General features: G+C 41.7%; 1 protein-coding gene across 2 annotated transcripts in view; it reads left to right on the top strand.

The window, feature by feature from the left end:
- Window positions 1-19,669, top strand: part of LOC109863848 (tyrosine-protein kinase transmembrane receptor Ror) — a 115,816-nt gene extending 96,147 nt beyond the window's left edge. Inside the window, exons 2-14 of one of the 2 annotated variants that reach the window (XM_020444468.1) lie at window positions 5,520-5,613; window positions 10,188-10,398; window positions 10,498-10,657; window positions 13,634-13,703; window positions 14,341-14,596; window positions 14,681-14,805; window positions 14,877-15,433; window positions 15,511-15,747; window positions 15,828-15,961; window positions 16,041-16,257; window positions 16,340-16,681; window positions 16,758-17,026; window positions 17,117-19,669. In XM_020444468.1, the coding sequence (XP_020300057.1) occupies window positions 5,520-5,613; window positions 10,188-10,398; window positions 10,498-10,657; window positions 13,634-13,703; window positions 14,341-14,596; window positions 14,681-14,805; window positions 14,877-15,433; window positions 15,511-15,747; window positions 15,828-15,961; window positions 16,041-16,257; window positions 16,340-16,681; window positions 16,758-17,026; window positions 17,117-17,821 (3,377 nt within the window). In that variant the 3' untranslated portion in view covers window positions 17,822-19,669. Of the gene's footprint in view, window positions 1-5,519; window positions 5,614-10,187; window positions 10,399-10,497; window positions 10,658-13,633; window positions 13,704-13,883; window positions 14,059-14,340; window positions 14,597-14,680; window positions 14,806-14,876; window positions 15,434-15,510; window positions 15,748-15,827; window positions 15,962-16,040; window positions 16,258-16,339; window positions 16,682-16,757; window positions 17,027-17,116 lie in introns of those variants that run through there. The other variant, XM_020444469.1, reaches the window with a different exon arrangement.
- The last annotated feature ends 370 nt before the right edge of the window (window positions 19,670-20,039 follow it).

The following is a 20,039-nucleotide window of genomic DNA, read 5'->3' on the forward strand; positions in this document are numbered from 1 at the left end:
CGGGATAGAGTTGTGCGGGGTGTGTACTTCCATCTCTCTTCTTCGGGAAATTAGTCCCAACGAGAAACTTTCGATGGCGTGGGAAACGAAGGAGCCACACTGAAGAACGCTCGAGGGAGCGAACATTAATTAAACCGAGTTAATTTGTGATCGACATGGATGGCCGCGACGCAGTCGTATCAACAAATGCTGTATTGCATTGTGAAAATTAAAATTCAGAACGGGGAATGCAAATTTTGCGATTTTTAAATGTTTAAATTTGGTAATTGCAATTTTTCAAAATGTTACACGCATTATTTCTCAAAATATACAACCTAACTCTAACCTACTCTCTGACTCTCATATTTAAATTTTTATCGTTATATTTTAATTTATTCTACATACGATGAATACTGACAACAATTTTATCGAAGTATAAATTTTCAGCCAAACAACGTTCGGTTAATGAATTTTTTCGAATGATGTGCGTTTTTTTTTTTTTTTTTTTTTTTTGTCGCGGCAATAACGAAAAAGATCGTTATCGTTTCTCCCTCTTGCTCATATTACGTGTCCGCGTAAATCCGACTTTTCACTTGCGTGCGACAATTCCCGCTGATATGTATAGCGGCTGCGAAAGCGCCAAGTGAGTACGCACGAAGTTACGACGTGCGACAGTTGGGACACCCGAGGGTACCTGCCGGTCTGAGTAATGCGCCAATATGCACGCGGAGAGATAAGAAGACTCCGATGTTTCCCTTCCACCTTTCTTCCTTGCGTTTCTTGCGCCACAGTTTAGTGCACGCATAAATACGCATGCGGACACGTGAAACAACACATTCGCACACGGAAATATACACCGTGCGGGGCGTGTAAGTGACACGCGGCACGCGAGATCTCCGTCGTCACGCGAAAAGATACGCCGAGCGCACACACGCACATGTGTGTGTATATACGCGCGCGATTCACCGGCGCCTCCGAATTTTTATTGCGACCGGCACCTCGAGAGATTTTTTTATCGCGGGAATATCTTCCCTAACAAGTCTCGTCGGAGTACGGGAAGAAGATTAGTTAACCGTAAATTTTTCTCAGACGCGACGAGTCTCTCGCGCACTTTGACTCGAACATCTCGGAATGACATTCCGAGCTTAGGTGACATGGGGGAAAAAAGTGTCAAATATCGCTCGAGAGAAAGGTGTTTCGTTTCTTGAATCTTTTAAGCCAGATAACAAGATTATTACGAAGAAGTGACAGCTTTTTGAAGAAAATTCCGTTTTTTCTGCTCACAGGATTACGCACGTTGATTGAACACGTGAAACTTGATACAATTATTTCTCATTATCACTAGTTTAAAAAAACATCTTGTTCGTTCTCTGAAAGTGTACGACATTACGTACATATATTATATGTGAAAAGAAAAAAAATAACAAGACACACACAGTGAAAAATGTAAAGAGACACAGGTGTGGGAGAAAAAGCGAAGTACAAACGTACGGCTTTTGTCTGTAATTTATCTCAATTTGATTGCGAAAAACATCTCGCTGGTTCGGTCTCTCTCTCTCTCTCTCTCTCTTTTTTGCTCTTCTCTTTTCTCATATATAGTATTCGCCCGCAGTCCCCGCGGTGTGAGCCAAGCAAAATTATGATTCCCGTTAACGTGCGCGCGGTCGTGTGGCAATATTGGCAGAACGCTATTGGCAGTTGGATTAATTCGATTGATTGAGATATGCGTTAAATTATATTGCCAGTAATTCGACCTGCCACGCTCTGCGGCAATGCAATTTGCAATTTTCCCAACGCAATCGTGTGCGGATACGTACGCTCTTAGCGGCAATAGGAAAATTAATGCGGTCACGTTTCATCAATATATACCTTTCGATTTCCACACACGCTGATATTACATTTCAATTGACGTAATCAGGCTTGTCGAGGTAATTGTAAACTAACACGATTGACACATAAAAAGCGGAATATACACATAGGTGAAATTTTTGTCAAATTTTCTTTTTCTTTTTCGATATCATAGCGAAATCGCACCGCAAGAATTATATCCGTCAATCTCGACAACACCGTTCTCTTTCCCTCTCTCTTAATCTCACACTCGTTCGAGCGGAGCAGCCTGCACGCAACGAACAAGAGACCGCATACCAAGACGACGCATCCATCCACCGCACGGTGATTTTGACGCGCGCATAAATCCAGAAGGGCGTCCCAAGCGAGAGCATTCTGAGGCTTGTCAGACGCTCCTCTCTCTCGCCTTCTTTAGAAACGTCATTTCTCTGCGTCATACGTTACTCGTACCGCGATGCATCTTTCCTCTTCTTCATTCTCCCCCTCGCATCCCCTTCTCCTTCTCTCTCGCTCTCTCTTTCTCTCCACACTGCTACTTCTCTGATCTTATATTCGAGCGCGCGGAGCTGTTGAATATTACAATAAGTCTTTCATCTATTATACCGCTGGACAGTGGAATAATCTCATGAATAAGCTTTGCAATTTGCCTTTTGTCGAGTCGCTTAAAGAATACGTCGTTCGATGATACGCTTGAATGATAAGTCGCAAATCTCGCTATTTCCTCGCATATTGTGCAAATTTCCGATTTACACTGGAAGTTCCACATCGCGGAAAGAAGAAGGAGCTTCTGGTTTTTTTTTTTTTTTATACGGGAGCGATTTGTTAGATAACAATTATTTTTTGGAGATGAGAAACCGCGTCAGAGATGTCTGCAAAGAGAGAAAATGCTGCGTAAGTTTAACGAGTTAATGATCCACCACCAGTCACTTAATTAATCTGAGCCGCGCTAAGACGTTTTTTGTTCTACTACAGCAAACTGCGCCGCCGCAAAGGTCACAACGAGAATGCCATTTTCGATTATTACGGAGTATTATAATGGCAAAGGGGAGGATGTTGGCGCGATTCAGCCGGCCTTTCGCTCCGCGGTATTTACGAGTTCTCGCATAGTGAGTGCTTTAGAACCCGGAAGCATTTCGCGGACACTGGCGTAGGTACGAACTATTTGCGATACCGTCCACACGGGGAGGTGATTACGTTTTACCTGCGGTAAAACATAAATGTATGATATTCGCACAATTTGTGCGATACTTTTTATTAAAAATAGAATATTTCTATATTGAAAATACATATTTGTACAAATTATGTAAATCTATATAAAATAAAGAACGTATAAATAAAACACTCACGCGTATTTTTCATTGTTTGTTTTGGTTTTTGTTAAGAGAAGCGAGATAGAAAACTTCGTGGCGAGATAATCCGATTCGAGAATCTCCGATTATCGTGACGCGTTTTGTTCGTTCTCTCTTTTGTTTGCGGTGCAGTCGTGACGAAATTAAATTTTCCGACGAAAAGGAGGCGCACGCGCTCAGCCAGTTACGTAATAAGACCCGCACGCGCGCAGCGTGAAATTATTTGGGCAGCGTTAACGCGAAATAAAACTTTAATGCGAATCTGCACGCGGTTCGTCGCGAATCGCCGCAAAACGGTGAGTCTCGGACAAAAAAAAAAAAAAAAAAAAAAAAAACGATGCGCCAAGCGTTTTAAAGCCGCTCGTGGCCAACGACCGAGTCCTCGCGCGGTACTGATTTATCGCTCTCTTTCTCTTTCCCTCTTCCGGGATTTCTTTTGTACTCTCCATGTGAACAACGAGCGGGCACGTACGAGGTTTACGAGTGCTCGAGCTATTCCGCGATCGCAGATTATACGATCGCGTCGCGTTACGCGAAATGATGATACAGATTCACATCCTGGGTGCGCGATATTACACGAGCCGCACTCTATTCAGGAAAAAAAAAAAAAAAGAAAAAAAAATCTGTTCAACGACAACGTATTTAAATGTCTTCAATGTGTACAAATTTTTCGATTGAAAAGGAGCAAATCTATTTCGGGTTTTATATTTTTTGTTATCCTTAATTAAATTAATGTTTGATTTTTAAAGCAAACAAAAGATAAATTGTTACATACAGTTTTTAATTCTATTGCGGCAGACTAGCTGTGCTGCAATTTACGAACGGATGTTTATCACGTTCGAGAATTCGACGATTGAATACGCAGAAACTCGTCTATCTGCGCGGTCAAAAAGTTGAAAGCGGTAACCAAACTGAATTTAACTCGACTCGCGCGCATGAAACGGAATGGCCAAAGTTGGTCAAGAATCGCTTTAGGAAACTGTTCGCGGCAGAGCTTGCGGCAAAACGGGCTTGAAGGATTCTCTACATGAGAATCTGTCGAATACAAAGAGACAGAGACACAGATAGTGAGAGAGAGAGAGAGAGAGAGAGAGAGAGAGAGAAAGAGAGGAGGGAGAATGCAGCTTAAAGTGGTTGTGGCGGACAACCCGGTAAACTTCGGGTCAATTCACTGTTGCGGCTATCTTCTCCGGCATTAAACCCCCGGTTTCTCCCCCCGGTGGACACGACGTTTCTCTTGAGTGTCTAATCGTCAAGTACAACGACGGAAGTTGCCCGGCAGCGGCGGCGAGAAGATCGACCGACGACCGCCGAAAACTGCGATCGGTGAATTAACAAACACGATTTCGTACTTAGTACCTTTTGTGGAAATTTAACTCGCGCGCGTTCAGCAAAAGTTCAGGTCACAAGCTTTAAATGTATCCTGTATGTTTTAACAAAGTTTTAGTACGTTGTAAATGCGCGCGCCGGTGCTTGCAAAAAACTATAGCGGATCATCATTGTTGAATCTCTTTTTCATATTTGTACAATAGATAAAAATTTAATTCGTTTGTTACTTCATTTTTTTTTAACCAAATTGAAATAATTGCCGTAATCAAAGGTTTCGCATTGAAACTCTTCGAATACAAAACAAAACAAAAAACACGTAAATCTACTCTCATATCCCTTAACTGCTTTATTTATGAAATGCTTTGTCACTGGTTGCACGGTCGTAAAATCTGTACTGATATATTGGGCAACACACATCGCGCTCTCATGTACAACATTCTCGTATACCGCACAATACATTGAAAACGCTGTCATGCAACTATGTATGTGCGCGTGCGCTGTCAATCAATATTACAATCCCGATATCATAATAGAGAAATACGGGACTGCGCAACCCCGTCAGTATTTGTTATATATGTACCGCTTTCATTTTACACCAGACCAGAGATTATTCCGTATTTATTCTGTGTGAATTTTTCTTTTTTTTTTTTTTTTATCGTCCGCGCCCACCTCGCGGCGCATCGACGAAATTTCAAGTTAAACGTCAGTTTGCCGTTCGGAACTGCGGTATCGCGCAACGCAGACAAATACGGCGAATGAAATTCGTATTTTTCCCCGTATCAATATTTGCAAACCTTCTATGTATCCGATTGAAATACTGTCGTCGCGATCTATCGACAATAAAGTAGCACGGGTCGGTGGTGAACAGAAAAAGGGCGGCATTTGCAAAAAAATCTCCTATTTTATCCTCGTTGTACGTAGCGCGCGATAGACCGCGCGTACAATCAAATCGATAGCACATGGGATTGTAAAAATCAACTGTATTTTAGAAAATCACTTTTTATTTTGTTACAGGTAGCAATGGTGACGTCGAGGATTCGGAAACCGACGTGCAGGATTACAACACGGACGAGGACTACAACGACGTTTTCGACGCGACTACTAACGGGTGAGCGTTGCAAAATTGCAACTTCTCTTCTGTGACGAGATTGAATGCGTAAGAACATTTTTTCTAATCGCAAATACACGTTGCAATATTGATTACAAAGCGAGAAGATCGAAATTTGTTTAACATTTCAACAAACGATGGTTCTCACACACTCCGGATTCGATCGAGAGTCAAATGTGACGACAACAACAGTCGGATGAAAGAAAGAACAGTGATCGCAATCTATATAAGAAATCTATAGGAATAATTTGAGATGAAAGAAAAAAAATATATTTCTCAGATTTGCTTCTACCGTGCGATGGGGAGAAACCGAGACAAAGGGAGAAGGAACCCGCGGGGCTTAATAAGGAAGCGACTTGATTGGTTCGATTCGAAAGTTAATAATGCCACTTCCCATGCAGCCAAGCCCCGTGGAACTCCAAAGGCTGATTAAATTTGAATTCTCTGGCCCTTTCCCTCCCGCGCGTCTTGCCGCGCTCGCAACTAAGCTAATTTGCGAAGGACGCGCGCGTCTCGATAGAGCCAATCGGAAACTCTGCAGTTCAAATTTCATATCTGCGTTTTCCGTAGAGGAAAACGTGTTGCGCGAACACGTGTGTGTGTGATAGTCCGCTTCCGACCGAAGACTTTCTCGCAGATTGAGTTTAGAGCGAATCGGAAATACGTATATAAAACTTTTCGTGTCGCAAAATGTTTCTCGGCATCGAGAGTTGTCCTCGAGTTGCGCGGGAAGAGATGTCCGCAAATTCACTCTATGACAAAAATCTCCGACTTTAAACGCCGCACACTTCCGCCCGCACGAAATATTCGAGACATTAGTCTACATTGGCACATCGCGACGTAACGACACACGATAATGGATTCGTCGCGATTGAAATTACGCGTCCCAGTCGATCGGTGATGACACATTATGATCATAATACCGACATCATCACGCGCGATCCACACACATTGCGCTCGCGCTGCAAGCGCACGCCTTTGTGCGCGCGTGTGTCTGCGTGTGTGTGTGTGTGTGTTACACACAATCTCGTTATGCACTTCTCCAATGCGATCGCTATACATTATTCCACCCTAAATGCGGCATAGCTCCATTAATATTGATGTCCGGTTGGCTGCGGGCTTCTACGAGAAATAGAGAGAGAAAGAGAGAGAGAGAGAGAGAGGGGAGAGGAAATAACCCCGCGCCTCTTCTACGGAACATTGAGCAAGAATAGACTTCGATTTCGGAGATACAACCCTAATGGCACGATTATTCTTCGCTTAAAAAACTTCGATATAAATCGACTTGTATTGTTTATTATGATACAACGTTATGAATATATTATATAAAATTAGGAGTTTCAGTATTGTTTTTTAAATGTAACTTCCTCAGAATTACGTGTGTGTATGTTCGCATCTTTTTGGAATAACGTGGATAACGATGTAATACGACGATCCGAAACTTTAAAAGCTTTTAATACTCGCCGGGAGACATATTCTTTTAGATTATTACAACTTTTTACTCTGCAATTTGTGTATTGCCTCCTAACTTTACCTTCCTAAGCCGACAAACGGGGAACAAGCTCCACCACTTAAAACGTTGTCTCCGACATTGGGGTGTGAGACTAGCTCGTCGTTGAGCGGTCAGAGGGAGGGGAGAGAAAGGAAGAAGGGAAGGTTAAACGTTGCATTATTTATAGAAACCCTGCGACCTCGTAATCCTCGTCTGAGAAGGTCTTCTGTCTACTTGAAATGGCCAACGAAGGAAGCGATGTAATGCTTGTTAAGGTTGCGACGAAGTGTTAACGTTTCTACCTCCGACTCTTTTTTTTTTTTTTTTTTGAGAATCCTTTTTTCGTCTTTTCCGCGAAAAAAGTTCACAGATTATGTCTTAATTTTTTCTGTGTTCCGCTCTCTCACTTCTACGCGACGTGCAGAACAAACTACGTTTAAAAAAAAAAAAAGGATTTTTCTTTTTTTTTCTTTTTTTTAGTAAAATGTGATATCGTTTTAACCGGATGACTTTTTTCTCAGCGTGTATTTAATTCTTTTCCCTTTTATTAGCTTTGAAACTTGGCGGAGAGAGTCGTTTCACGTTCAATTTGATGAACGCGACATTTTTCCCATTGCGGCGAAACATCGACTTAATGACGACCCCGCATATTTACTCTTCAACTTGAATGCGCAACATATTCTTGTAATTATATTCTGGAACAAATATCGTAACACAAGCGTGCGTTACAAGAGAGAGAGAGAGAGAGAGAGAGAGACCGGGTTGCGTAATTATACCAGAGTCGCATACGCCATTATATACACGGCGGAGTACGCGTCGTGGGTGTTCTCTTGTGTGTCGATCTTTGCCAGAGCGCCACCCTCCGCCGCAGGGTAGCACGTATTCCCTTCTATTTTCAACAACTATATAGGTCTCTCTCTTCCCGACAGTATCGCGTCTTTTTTTTTTGTAAATACACGCGGTTTACCGCGTATCGCCGGGTTAAAAATTTAAACAACAGCGCAGTTTGTGCTTTAATCGGCTGATAAAAAAAAACCGCGCGACGACGATGACGACGACGACGACGACGACGACGACGACGACGACGTTGTTTGCTTCGAAATGCATAGAATTATTTTACATAGCACCGAGCGAATAATGTGCAGTCAACTGATGTGCGGAGGTGCACGGACGGTGTATTTTCAGCCCGCGCCCTCACCTATACTCGCCGCTAATTTTATACGCTACTCGGCGTCGAAACGCGCGAGTCGCGGTTGACACACGTCGTGACGTTGATTTTTATATGCCAGTTACACTACTAGCGCATTTGAACGCCAACCGCAGTAAAACGCTGCAATTTTTTCGGTCGGAGGCTCATCTCTCAAAAATCGAATTTTTCACCGCGCTTTTAAACGAGCGTAGTTTTTTTTTCTTTTTTTTTTTTTTTTTTTTAGAGACGTTTAAAATTTTCGCTCGAGAGAATCCGAAATACACCGTAGTACTCAGTTCGTGTACTCAGAGATTATTATACGTTCGAATTATCCACTTCCATATTATCCCGGCAAATGTTTGCGAGCTGTTGTTTCATTGCGAGCGGGGCAAACTTCCTATGGCAGGCAATATCGCGATATATGTATAACTTACTGATCACAGGTTGATTTATATTCAATAACCAGCGGTAAACGCAGGGTTAGTTACTGCCCCCCACTGTGCGTGTGCGCGTGTACGTGCAATCACGTTCTATCACGTGCAAACGTAGCTTGATGGTACGTACACATAGACGTTTCTCTCTCTCTCTCTCTCTCGCGTACATCTAAGGTCTCGGGGCCACATCCATATACTTCACGTGCCGGTTGCTTGCACGCACATAGGCGGCAATGTAAACGCGGTGATTGGCCCTCTACGGAAAGATAGAAGAGGGTCGTTTTAACCACGCTGCCTTCTCCTATCCATTTGTGTTCCTTGTGCATACCTTGAGCTATCGCGTTCGCTTTGCGAATGAAAAAACGCTGGTTTTTGAAGCAGAAAACGCAAAGGGCGAACATTGAGCGCCGAAGGATCTCGCGAAACGTGTTATTTGTGCGTAATAAAATCAGACGTACAATAACGCACGACAATAGAGGAAATTCTGCGATATTGCGTTTCCGCGATAATGCGTACGAAGAATAGACAACCGTGTTCCTGGCACCCGCATACTATCCCCTTTGTCACATCGCCGCACGTTACACAGTCGACCGTCGCCAACGTGAAACGCAACGGGCAACGTGTAATAATTAAACCTTGCTCTTTGTCCCACCACGCGCATTTCTTTTGAATTATTCCCGTGACTTCAAGAATTTAGTAGAAGCGAGCGGAGAAACAGACGCGCACACCCCAGGCTATATATTTGTGCGAATAATATACATGTAAAAAGTGCGGTGGGAGCGGTGCGCGCGCGTTCTGGAAAACGTGCGACCGCCGCTAAATGCGTCTCGCGACGCTTGTATATCAATTCCGCCGCGATAAGAGAAAGAACCCCGCGTCGCGATACGCGTTTCATTTCGCGAAAGAAGCGAGGTCGGTTATTAACGTGTTCATATATTTTAATATCTCGTTTTTTGCACGCGACCGCGAACGGGAGAACGTGCGTTTTATTCTCTTTTCACGGATTCGATTAGATATTTCCATAATTCTGTATAAGAATTGAAAAAAAAAAAAAAAAACATTTTTCTCAGATGTTAATTCTGCGAGGAATCTTCACATTTGCGTTACGTAAAATTCGCATTAAAATTTACTCTTACAATAGAGATCAGCCGTGTAATCCGGATTAATTAACCGAAGTTCTTTGCGGACGTAACAAGGCTCGCACTCGAGGAGAGAGTCAAGCGATTTAAGTTCATATCTCTTAATGATCCCTCGTTACAAAGTTACATTGTTATCTAGACCGCGGATGGGATTATGAACGCGATATCGATTCGCATCGAGTTATCTAAACGCGTCCTACAATATTTCCGACCTACGAACATTGAGATACGTAACATACAATTGTGTCTTTACGCAAATATTTAGATACTATTTCCACAACAAGTTTGTCTTATGTAACAACAAATCATGTTTTGTACAGGACTGACGTAGACGCTGCGTCCGGCACGAAGAGCGGCACCTTAAAATTCGTAAGAACGTTGACGAACATCTCGAAGGACGCCGGCGGTGTGGTCCATATGCGATGCGAAGTCGTGGGCGATCCTCCACCGACGAAGATACGATGGTTCAAGAACGAAGCTCCGTTGGAAGATAATCGACCGAAAATCACCATTAGGAAAATACACGCACAAGTAAACGGAGAATTGTCGATTTTTACACATTTCTAAATTATTATTATATACTCACTTATTTATGTAACAATTGACATGCTTGCGGTTCTGACATTTTAGATACACGAGCATGCAGCGAAAAATTTGGCGGGCAGTCGATTGAAAATTACAAATTTAGACGTATCCGACGTTGGTTTTTACACCTGTCGCGTCACGAACGGCAAGGATCAGATTCAGAGCGAAGGAACGTTGCGAGTCGATTCTTCCAAGAAGTGGCAAGGTAAATTTTTTTAACCAAATCTTTGCACCGTGGCGCTCGACTCAATAATTAATAAACGAAAATTGCGAAAGATAATAAAAAATTCTTATGGTGATTTTTTTCTTTTGTTAAAGAACGAAACGATGTTATTTCGTTTGGATTAAAACACAGTGTAATGTAAAATTGCTGAATGTAAAATTACGCCCGAGCGACCGTTATGCTATTACGGCACCGAGTCTCAAACCATAACCATTATATAGAGAAGGGGAAGATAATCACATCATCTTTGTAATTTTAAAGCCGCGCGCGAAGCAGTTCGCCCATAATCCGAGTTTACATTTCACGGGAGTAATTAAACACGCTTTAAACACACGGCCTGCAAAATCCAGAGAGTATAATATTTCGCGCGTCACCGACAAAAAGAGGTGATTCTCGAAGGTGGTTCTCTTGCGCGCGCTGCCGCGTTGTAACTTGCTCACGGAACAACCCCATAAACACTATTTGTAATGCACGAGGCGAATACGCATCGACGTCTTTACCCATCGTCGTGAAAATTTTCGAGTACACGCATTATAATAACGCTTCGGAGACACACACACAGTGTGTGTGTGTGTGTGTGTGTGTTCCCGACGTAAAGACGACATTACCATAAAACGCAAACCCGCTTGACTACGAAAACGGTTATGAAGCTTGAGGTCTCTACGACGCGCCAGAAGCGTCATAATACGCTTTGGGGTGTGTTAGGTAAATTATATTAGAAATTCTTACAAAAGAGAGCGACAGAGAGTGAGAGATTGTCATCAAATAATAAACAAATATTATTGTGCCGTTGTTACTTTGCATCATGTTGCGGTTTTCTTTGCTCGAACGTTTATTTCGAGGAGAACAATATTACAACAACTTCGGAGATAACAACGTGGCAACCATAGACACTCCGGGATGGCCTCGTGGCCTTTTCAGTTTGTTTCGACGCCTCCAAAAACGCTCTCCCACCTCGTCGTCTCTCGGTGAGCAGGGCTCCGGGTAAAACTTCCCGTAACAAAGTTTTCGAAAAGCTCTCACGCCTCGAGGCGATGAAACAAAACTGTTCCCCGGACAAAGTTACCACCAAAGAGAGAGAGACGCTCCTAACAAATTCTAATCTAATCCCGAGTGTCGGATCGTCTCCTCGCTAATGCACGAGTCGCGACAGAGACGACAACGACGACGACGAAGACGAAGACGACGACTCTCTGCTCCGCGTTGTGTTTCCCCGCCGAGAGGGATCTCGGATTCTCTCGCCGCGCAGGAGACGAACTTTAATATTAGCACTCTGCAAGTCAAACTCGACGCTGGAAAATTCAAACTTCTTTCCCCGGGTCGCGGAGGGAACACGTCCCTCTCTCCCGGGAGTTCGTCACCGGGAAACAGAGGTGTGCCGGAGACGGTATTCTCCGGATTGTCAAAATAATCGTAAAAGTTAGTTCACACGTGTGTGCGTCATCGCGCCGCGCACACACGCGCGTTTAAAATATATTTCACTCAAATGCGAACGAATGCAATTGAATGCATCGAGAAGAAGAGACGGCGGCGCGCGCGTCTCGACTATATTTCGCGCGGCGTGGTGTGTATTACGTTCCCACGAGAAATCAACAACTATGTTATCCGTATGCCGGCTGTTCAATTTACGACCAAGTTAGTGCGCACAAAGCGACGATGCACTGACGGACAGAACTATAAAGAGGAAACAAAAGATAGAGAGAAAGAGAGAGAGAGAGAGAAAGACAGAATTTCACACTACTGAGAGTATGCGCGTGCAGATATAACTGCGCGTGTATACGCGCAAAACAACGACGGGAACAACTCTTAATGTATCGTATTAATCGCGACACGGGGAGAGATGAATGTACTATACGTCTGAGGCACGCGCTCAGACGTTTTTACACGCGCTCGAATTTGACTTTTTTACTTGCAATACACACTTGCGTTTAATAATCGTGACGGTTTATAATTTTCGCTTGAGAAAATTACGATCGGTTGGACCTGTACCGATCAACGAGTGAATGATGAAAACGAGATACTATCTATTAATTCCGCGAGGTACTCCTCTCGAGTGGGTTGTGGCGTTTACGCGCGCGCGCGCGCGCGCGTGTGTGTGAACGTCAGAGAGAAATACACGAGACATGCAACTTTCCTCGATCGCCGGATGATACATCGCGGCAATACTCGGTTATTGAAATACGATATACACGAGTTACGTATCGCATCCAGTCGACATAATAATGGCGCGGCGCATAAATTCAACTCGCGAAAAGTCCGCTGACTGTGTGTGTGTATATAGCGAACGTTGTAATACACGTTCGCTTTTTTATGGGACGTATATACCGGCGCCTGAGAGACGAATTTTATTCGCATGCGAAAACGGATAAAGTGTAAACAGCCGGAATCGAGGTTTTGGGAAAGAGAGAGAAAAAATAACATTATGCCTCGGGAAAGAAATGCGGAGCTTGAACACAATTTTAACGTTACACGCTTTGGAGTTGTTGTCGCGTTCTTTTCAGATGGAAAGGTATTCAATGCACTCGTGCGCTGTAGGAGACGAGAAAAAGTTTTTTTTTTTTTAAATTACGTGTTTCTTTTTGTCTTGCTATTTTATTCGCCAAAGCGTGCGGGAAGAGAAAGAACATTAACACGCGCGCATATAAACTTTGCGCGAAATATCGACAGCGACGTTACGAGCCGCGATTCACAGTCAAGCACGATTAAGTAGCTTAACTGCGAACCCTCGACTGCGTTCAAAACTTCGTGCGGAAGTTTCGCGCATAACATGGACCCCCCCCCCAGGTAATAGTCATTGCCGCGGTAATTTGGCCCATTAATCAGCGGCTGTTTAACGCCGCGCGTTAAAATTGACCGCGCTCGCGCGCTCGTATAAATTTCGTAGAGCGCGCGATTTTATTGTTATTAACTTTATTGTTACCTTTTGGTATATTATATTATCTTCTTCTGTGTTCGCAGCTCCGATACATCCCGGAGATTCCATCGGGCATTCACTGGGCGCTGATAGATTTCCTACAGGAATGTCCAGGTCAGCTTTTGTTCGAAGTTGAAGAGAACCCACATTGGTCTCGCGTTTTATTGGCGCGCCGAACGTAGCGCCGGCACGAAACTGACGGTGACATCTGTCGTGAATATGAGCAACCGAGATATCTTGAAACGGTTTTGTTTATAACGCGCGTCTGGTCTGGTCAGTTGCCATCAGTTTACAAATGGTTGACACCTGATGCGGTGTCAGATGACGAGCCACTACACGTTAAACCAAATGTTTTGATAGTTAAATTGTAAATTATGAAGCTACTCTTGTACCTAGTATTGTTGCAGAGTTTGTGTATTTTTGTACAAGTCGTAAATAGCGCCGGGAACGTTAACACGACAGTGACAAGGTATCGCAGCGTTATCTCTGCGAGGTTATGCCGGAATAATCCACAAGTTGTTTTTATTGTTTGTTTTTTTTTTTTTTTTTAGGAGGAAAAAGATTAGATAAAGTATTGGTATTTAACTCCTTCAAGACTGATTCGAATATTATTGGCGATTTGGTAGCGAGATTTCTTTACTTGTTTTTTTTTTTTTTTTTTTTTGCATTTATGTAGATATTTTGGTATTTAGAGTAATTAAGAGATTCCAAGTTTGGTATATTTAAATGTTTTGTCTTCTTGTTACGATAGTATGGGGAATGGAGACTCATTGGACAACCTGGGCAGTGGAGTGTCAACACCTCATCTCTCTCATCTGGCATCTGCAAATCCATTTGGTGGCATACTTTTGCCAAGTCCACATCCGACCAGCTTACAATCCACCATGGATTTCAATACAATTAGCGGCCTTACTAATGGCAATATACAGTTTCCATCCAATGTTGATGAAATATCGGGCATAAGTAATGTTTTAAACAGAAAAGACAATCATAAAGGAACTTGCGAGGTTGGTGTTGAAACACAAAGACAAATATAAATAAAATTGTTCATTGTTTCGTGTGTAAAGAAAAGTGTTAAAAATTTTTTTCAGGTATATACAGGACAAACGTGTGCACAATTTGTAGGAAACCAATCGGTTTATATAACATATCCTATGACACAAAAGATGCTTGAGGAGAAATTAATGAAAGCATTTCAAGTTATTAATTTTTCGAAGTGAGTATATCGTTATGCGATATCGCAATTTGTCACATTGAGAAATAAAAATTACTTTTTTCTTTGCACAGTGAACTTTCATCAAATTGTGAAGGATATGCAAAGCCGTCTCTGTGCTATTCCGCTTTTCCGATATGTCGTGACTCGTCGAACAATCAAAAACCGAAAAACACAGAAGCGAGCACGCAGCTCTTTAGGCTTTTGAATTCCGAGAAGGATCATCTATTGGACGATGATCGCGACGACGCGGACGAATTCGCAAAAATGCACGGCATTCCCAAGAAACGCAGTCCTACTTTGGATCCAACCTTTTCAGGTCCGACCTTTGATTTTATACCCAACGAGAACGGAAAGACGAGCAATAAGAAAATAATCAATCAGAGTTACGGGGACTTGCGAGCGTCCAATAGAAACGAGATGAATCGTAAGTTGCGAAGAATATGCCGAGAGGAGTGCGAAATGCTGGAGAACGAATTGTGCCGAAAGGAGTACGCGATAGCGAAGAGGCATCCTTTAATTGGGCATCAAGTGCCTTTGGTTGAATGTTCGGACTTGCCATTGGAGGGAACGACAGAAGCTCGCGATTGCCTAACGCTCGGATTATCTGTGGCGAACACCGTGCAGGAAAGTACGTGTAGCACAAGTTTTAATTTAACGGTTTTCACATGGCAATTACAATCATTTCTCATTTCACGTTTCTTTCAGATGATTACTGTTATTGGGGCAGTGGAAAATCCTATCGGGGAACCGTAAAAACAAGCATTAGCGGACGGCCGTGTTTACGGTGGTCTTATCATTTCAATCTTCCAATTTCTGATTACCCCGAATTAGCCGGTCGTCACTCGTACTGTCGGAATCCTGGTGGCAAAGAATCGCAACCATGGTGTTACGTCGACGTCAATAACAGAATGCAAAAGGAGTTTTGCAACATATCCAAATGTGGTAAGTTTATGAAATATGATGTAAGAAATGTTATTATATGTGTGTGGAAAGCGCTAATTAAAAGTATGTATTTCTTGCAGTTGAAAATTTATGGATTTATGCGGTTGTTGGTTTCGTATTAACGGGAGGATTTGTTGTTATATTAATTTGCTATTGCTGCTGCTACAGAAGCAGAAAATCCAGAAGGCAAATGAATCATCTGCCATCGAATAAAGTAACTACATCGATACATGTGTCGATACAAACTAAGTAAGAAGCAAAACGAAAATGTTGAAATGACGATTTTATTTTAGATGTTGACTGGTATTCAATGTGATAAGAACATATATGATGGAAGAAGAAGCACGACACAGCCAATGGAAATGAGTTCCCTTTTGGCAGGACCTGGTAATACGACACCGGGTACTGGCACGTTAAGCAGTGGCAGTAGCAGAACGTCAAATAATAGAATACCTCAATTTACCACAAATAATGTCGTGCTGTTGCAAGAACTCGGCGAAGGTGCTTTCGGTAAGTAAGAATCAATGGTTTATTAATTTTTTTTTTTTTTTACAAAATTTCCTACAAATTGAGATATCGATTATGTCTGCAGGAAAAGTCTACAAAGGCGAATTACAGACCGGTAATAAAAGCGAGCCGTCTATTTTCGTTGCGGTAAAAACGCTGAAGGAAAACGCGACTCCGAAGACTCAGAGCGATTTCAAGAGAGAAGTTGAACTTATGACCGATCTGAGGCATCCGAATATCATTTGCCTACTCGGCGTGATACTCAAGGGAGAACCAATGTGTATGCTCTTCGAATATATGACTCAGGGAGATCTACACGAATTTTTGATCTGCCATTCCCCGAGATCGGATGTACCCTTAAACAACAGCAACGGTAAAATTCTAGAACAGCCGGAGTTTTTACATATTGCATTGCAGATCGCTTCTGGTAAGTGACTAATTTATTTTGTGCACATAATCAAATTTATTTATTATTACGTGCTAAATAATGATTCGTTTTACAGGCATGGAATATTTGGCCAGCCATCACTATGTCCACCGCGATTTGGCAGCTAGAAATTGCTTAGTGGGCGATAATCTGACGGTGAAGATCTCGGACTTCGGCTTGTCGCGAGATATTTATAGCAGCGACTATTACAGGGTACAATCTAAGAGTCTATTACCCGTTCGATGGATGCCGCCCGAGTCGATTTTGTATGGCAAGTTCACCACTGAGTCGGATGTATGGAGTTTCGGGGTTGTGTTGTGGGAGATTTACAGCTACGGTTTGCAGGTAAAGCAACAAGCGGTACATGCATAAAATAAATGTTTTGTTTTTCAAACCCTCTTCCCTTGTGATTTCTAAGAAACTTTCTTCTTATAGCCGTATTATGGATACAACAACCAGGAAGTTATAGATATGATTCGCTCACGGCAATTGCTGCCGTGTCCCGAAGATTGTCCGACGATGATCTATAGCCTGATGATCGAGTGCTGGCATGAGGTGGCGAATCGCCGACCGCAGTTTCCGGAGATCCATCATCGGTTGCACAACTGGTACATAAATCAAACCTACTTGAGTGACTTTTGCAACGAGTCTATTACTAGTTACTCCGGTAGTAGCCACAAAAGCACGAACAAGACGAACTCGACGCAACTGTCAGCGCCTATATACAAAAGCGATCAGAAAGGGGAGCAGCAGCCGGCGGCTGTCTGCAATCTTAACGATTACAACAACGCGATAAAAATGCTACCGTCAACGGTGAACACTTTCACGAGTTCCAACTGCGTCGAACAGAAGCCTAATTGCGGGTTTTCAAACGCGGAACACGGTACGCCAATAAAAACCAATAATTACCAGAATCCCGTCGCGAATGTGAATCTGAACGATGTCTACGATGACAAACAGTGTTGCTCGCCCAAGTTGAGCGGCGCGAAGAAAGTCTTACCCACAACAGTACCGCAGGCTGGTACGCCCAAATCAAACGCTATCAACAATGGCCTGAGACCGATGCAAAATGGCGCGCAGTTGGTCGTCAGGTTACCGGATCCCAGTAAAGTCACGACTGAGACAAGAGTGTCGAAGTGAACACAGTTTGACTCGCGACGAATACACATATACAAGTTTTTTCAGATATTTGCGCGCGAAGAGTGTCGATGAAAGCATATACATATACGTATCTCTATGACTGCCGGATACTCTCTTTCTTGGTCAATATTGAGAATAACATATGACAGACAAAGAGGGTTGTGCTATACACATTTTAACTACTGCCATATATTTATATATACATATTTGTATATTTATTTATTTTTACACATGTACACGTATTTTATATTGACTTTCGTTTTTTTGTGGATGTTCTATGTGTAATGTCTTCTTATACATGTAACATAATTTTAACGTATATATATATATAAATATATATATATATATATATAAATATATACACATACACGTAGAACAGAATTGGATGTCGTGCTCTAACATGATTCCATTTGTAATTATACAAACAAAAACGGAATGAATTTTTTGAAAATATATTTGTTCTTTTATTTTTTACAAGAAGAAATAAATTGTCTCAATCATTTTTTCAAAAGTATATATTATATATATACTACGAGTACGTATACAATTTTGCACATATACACGCAAATAAATGTGTGTGTATATGTACGTGTATAACTTGTATCTTTATAAGTTGTGCAAGAGAGAGAGAGAGAGAGAAAGAGAAAGAGGTAATTTATATATTTCACGAGAAGGAAATAATCTTGTAGAACAAATGTTGATACTTAATATTAAAACGAATGTTTAATCAATATGCATGCTCTGTCGAAAGAGTGTAATATTGTATGAAATATTGTTATGCTCTATAATTCACACTTTACGTGAATCATGTTCTCAAATGTACTCTTTACGGAACTGTTCAAAAAAAAAAAAAAAGATGCGAGCACGCGCGATCGAGTATATATTGTAATGAGCGGGAATGTGAGAGAAAGAAAGAGCGATAAAAAAAAAGAGAGAGATGCCTGAGTGTGCGATTTGTGAATGTGTACGTTAAGATGTTTTCTAAAGAGCAATTTTTTATAACCATATTAATATGCCAAAATTCGGATAGTGAATATTTAACTGTTAAACAAAAACTCTTCTCCGATTTATACATTTTTACACAATAGGTGGATGTACGTGTATCTTTTACTAAAAAAAAAAAAATCTTCGAGGTCACTTCTTAACCAGCAATATTCTCGTCCTCCCTCTTAATCGATATGTCCTTAACATTTCTCGACCTCGAAGACTCACAAACGACTGAGAGATTTGATACCCGTAAATATTCAGCGATAGTAAACGGAAAATTATCGGAGAATATTTGTGTGTGTATAAATTATATATTATTATTAATTATATACGCGCGTGTGTGTATAGGACGTACAATATACATCTTGACTCTAGGCTATAAAAATATCGCTACTTTGATTTTATAACTTTGCGAAATTTAACTCTTTGCGTATTTTCGAGGTAAATAAATATATTAGCGATAAATTAAGAGAATGTAAAATGTTTTGAAATTATTGAAAGGAGAGAGGGTATTATAATTTTCGTAATTTTTATATTAACGCAGAAAGTGAGGAGAAAAAGAGAGAGCGTGCTTTCGATTTGTTGGAAGAAACAACGGTTATAGACGTAACAACGTGATAAAATTTTTAGTATCTCGTACTTAGCTTTTCGCATCACGCACAACTGCCATTAAAAGAAGACTAAGATTGATGTACCTCCGAATTGAAGTTTTTATCTATTGTAATTTTGAGAGAGACCATCACTTCGAAAAGAAGTTTGCTATACAATGAGGTTAATTTGTGTCAAGAATGGAATTCTTCAGCGAAAGAATGATGTGTATCTAAGACCTTTATACTCAGTCAAATACAAATATACAATTCATGTTTTTCGTATATCGCAATCTGATGTTATTTCGTCCCCACGCTTTTTCCTTATAAAATTATTATCTACACTTGAAAAAAAAAAACAATATATCTAAATTCTTTTACTTTTAATCGCGAACAGTATGGCGCACCGAAGCGAGAGATGATATCTGTGATGAGTAATTATCAATGTGTGCTTGATTAGTATTACGCAACGACGGATGTGGTATAACATTGACCTCGATCATTTCCGTCTCCGCATTCACTCTGATAATTTATCAAAGCCGTATCAAGGCAGTCTGGACAGACGTAAAAGACGCGCACACGCCACCCTTTGCAAATCGCGACGGTTATGAAAATCGATTTCATGAAATATCATCATGAGCAAA

Source organism: Pseudomyrmex gracilis, unplaced genomic scaffold (genome assembly GCF_002006095.1).
Source record: "Pseudomyrmex gracilis isolate BER0280 unplaced genomic scaffold, ASM200609v1 scaffold_14, whole genome shotgun sequence".
NCBI lineage: Eukaryota > Metazoa > Arthropoda > Insecta > Hymenoptera > Formicidae > Pseudomyrmex > Pseudomyrmex gracilis.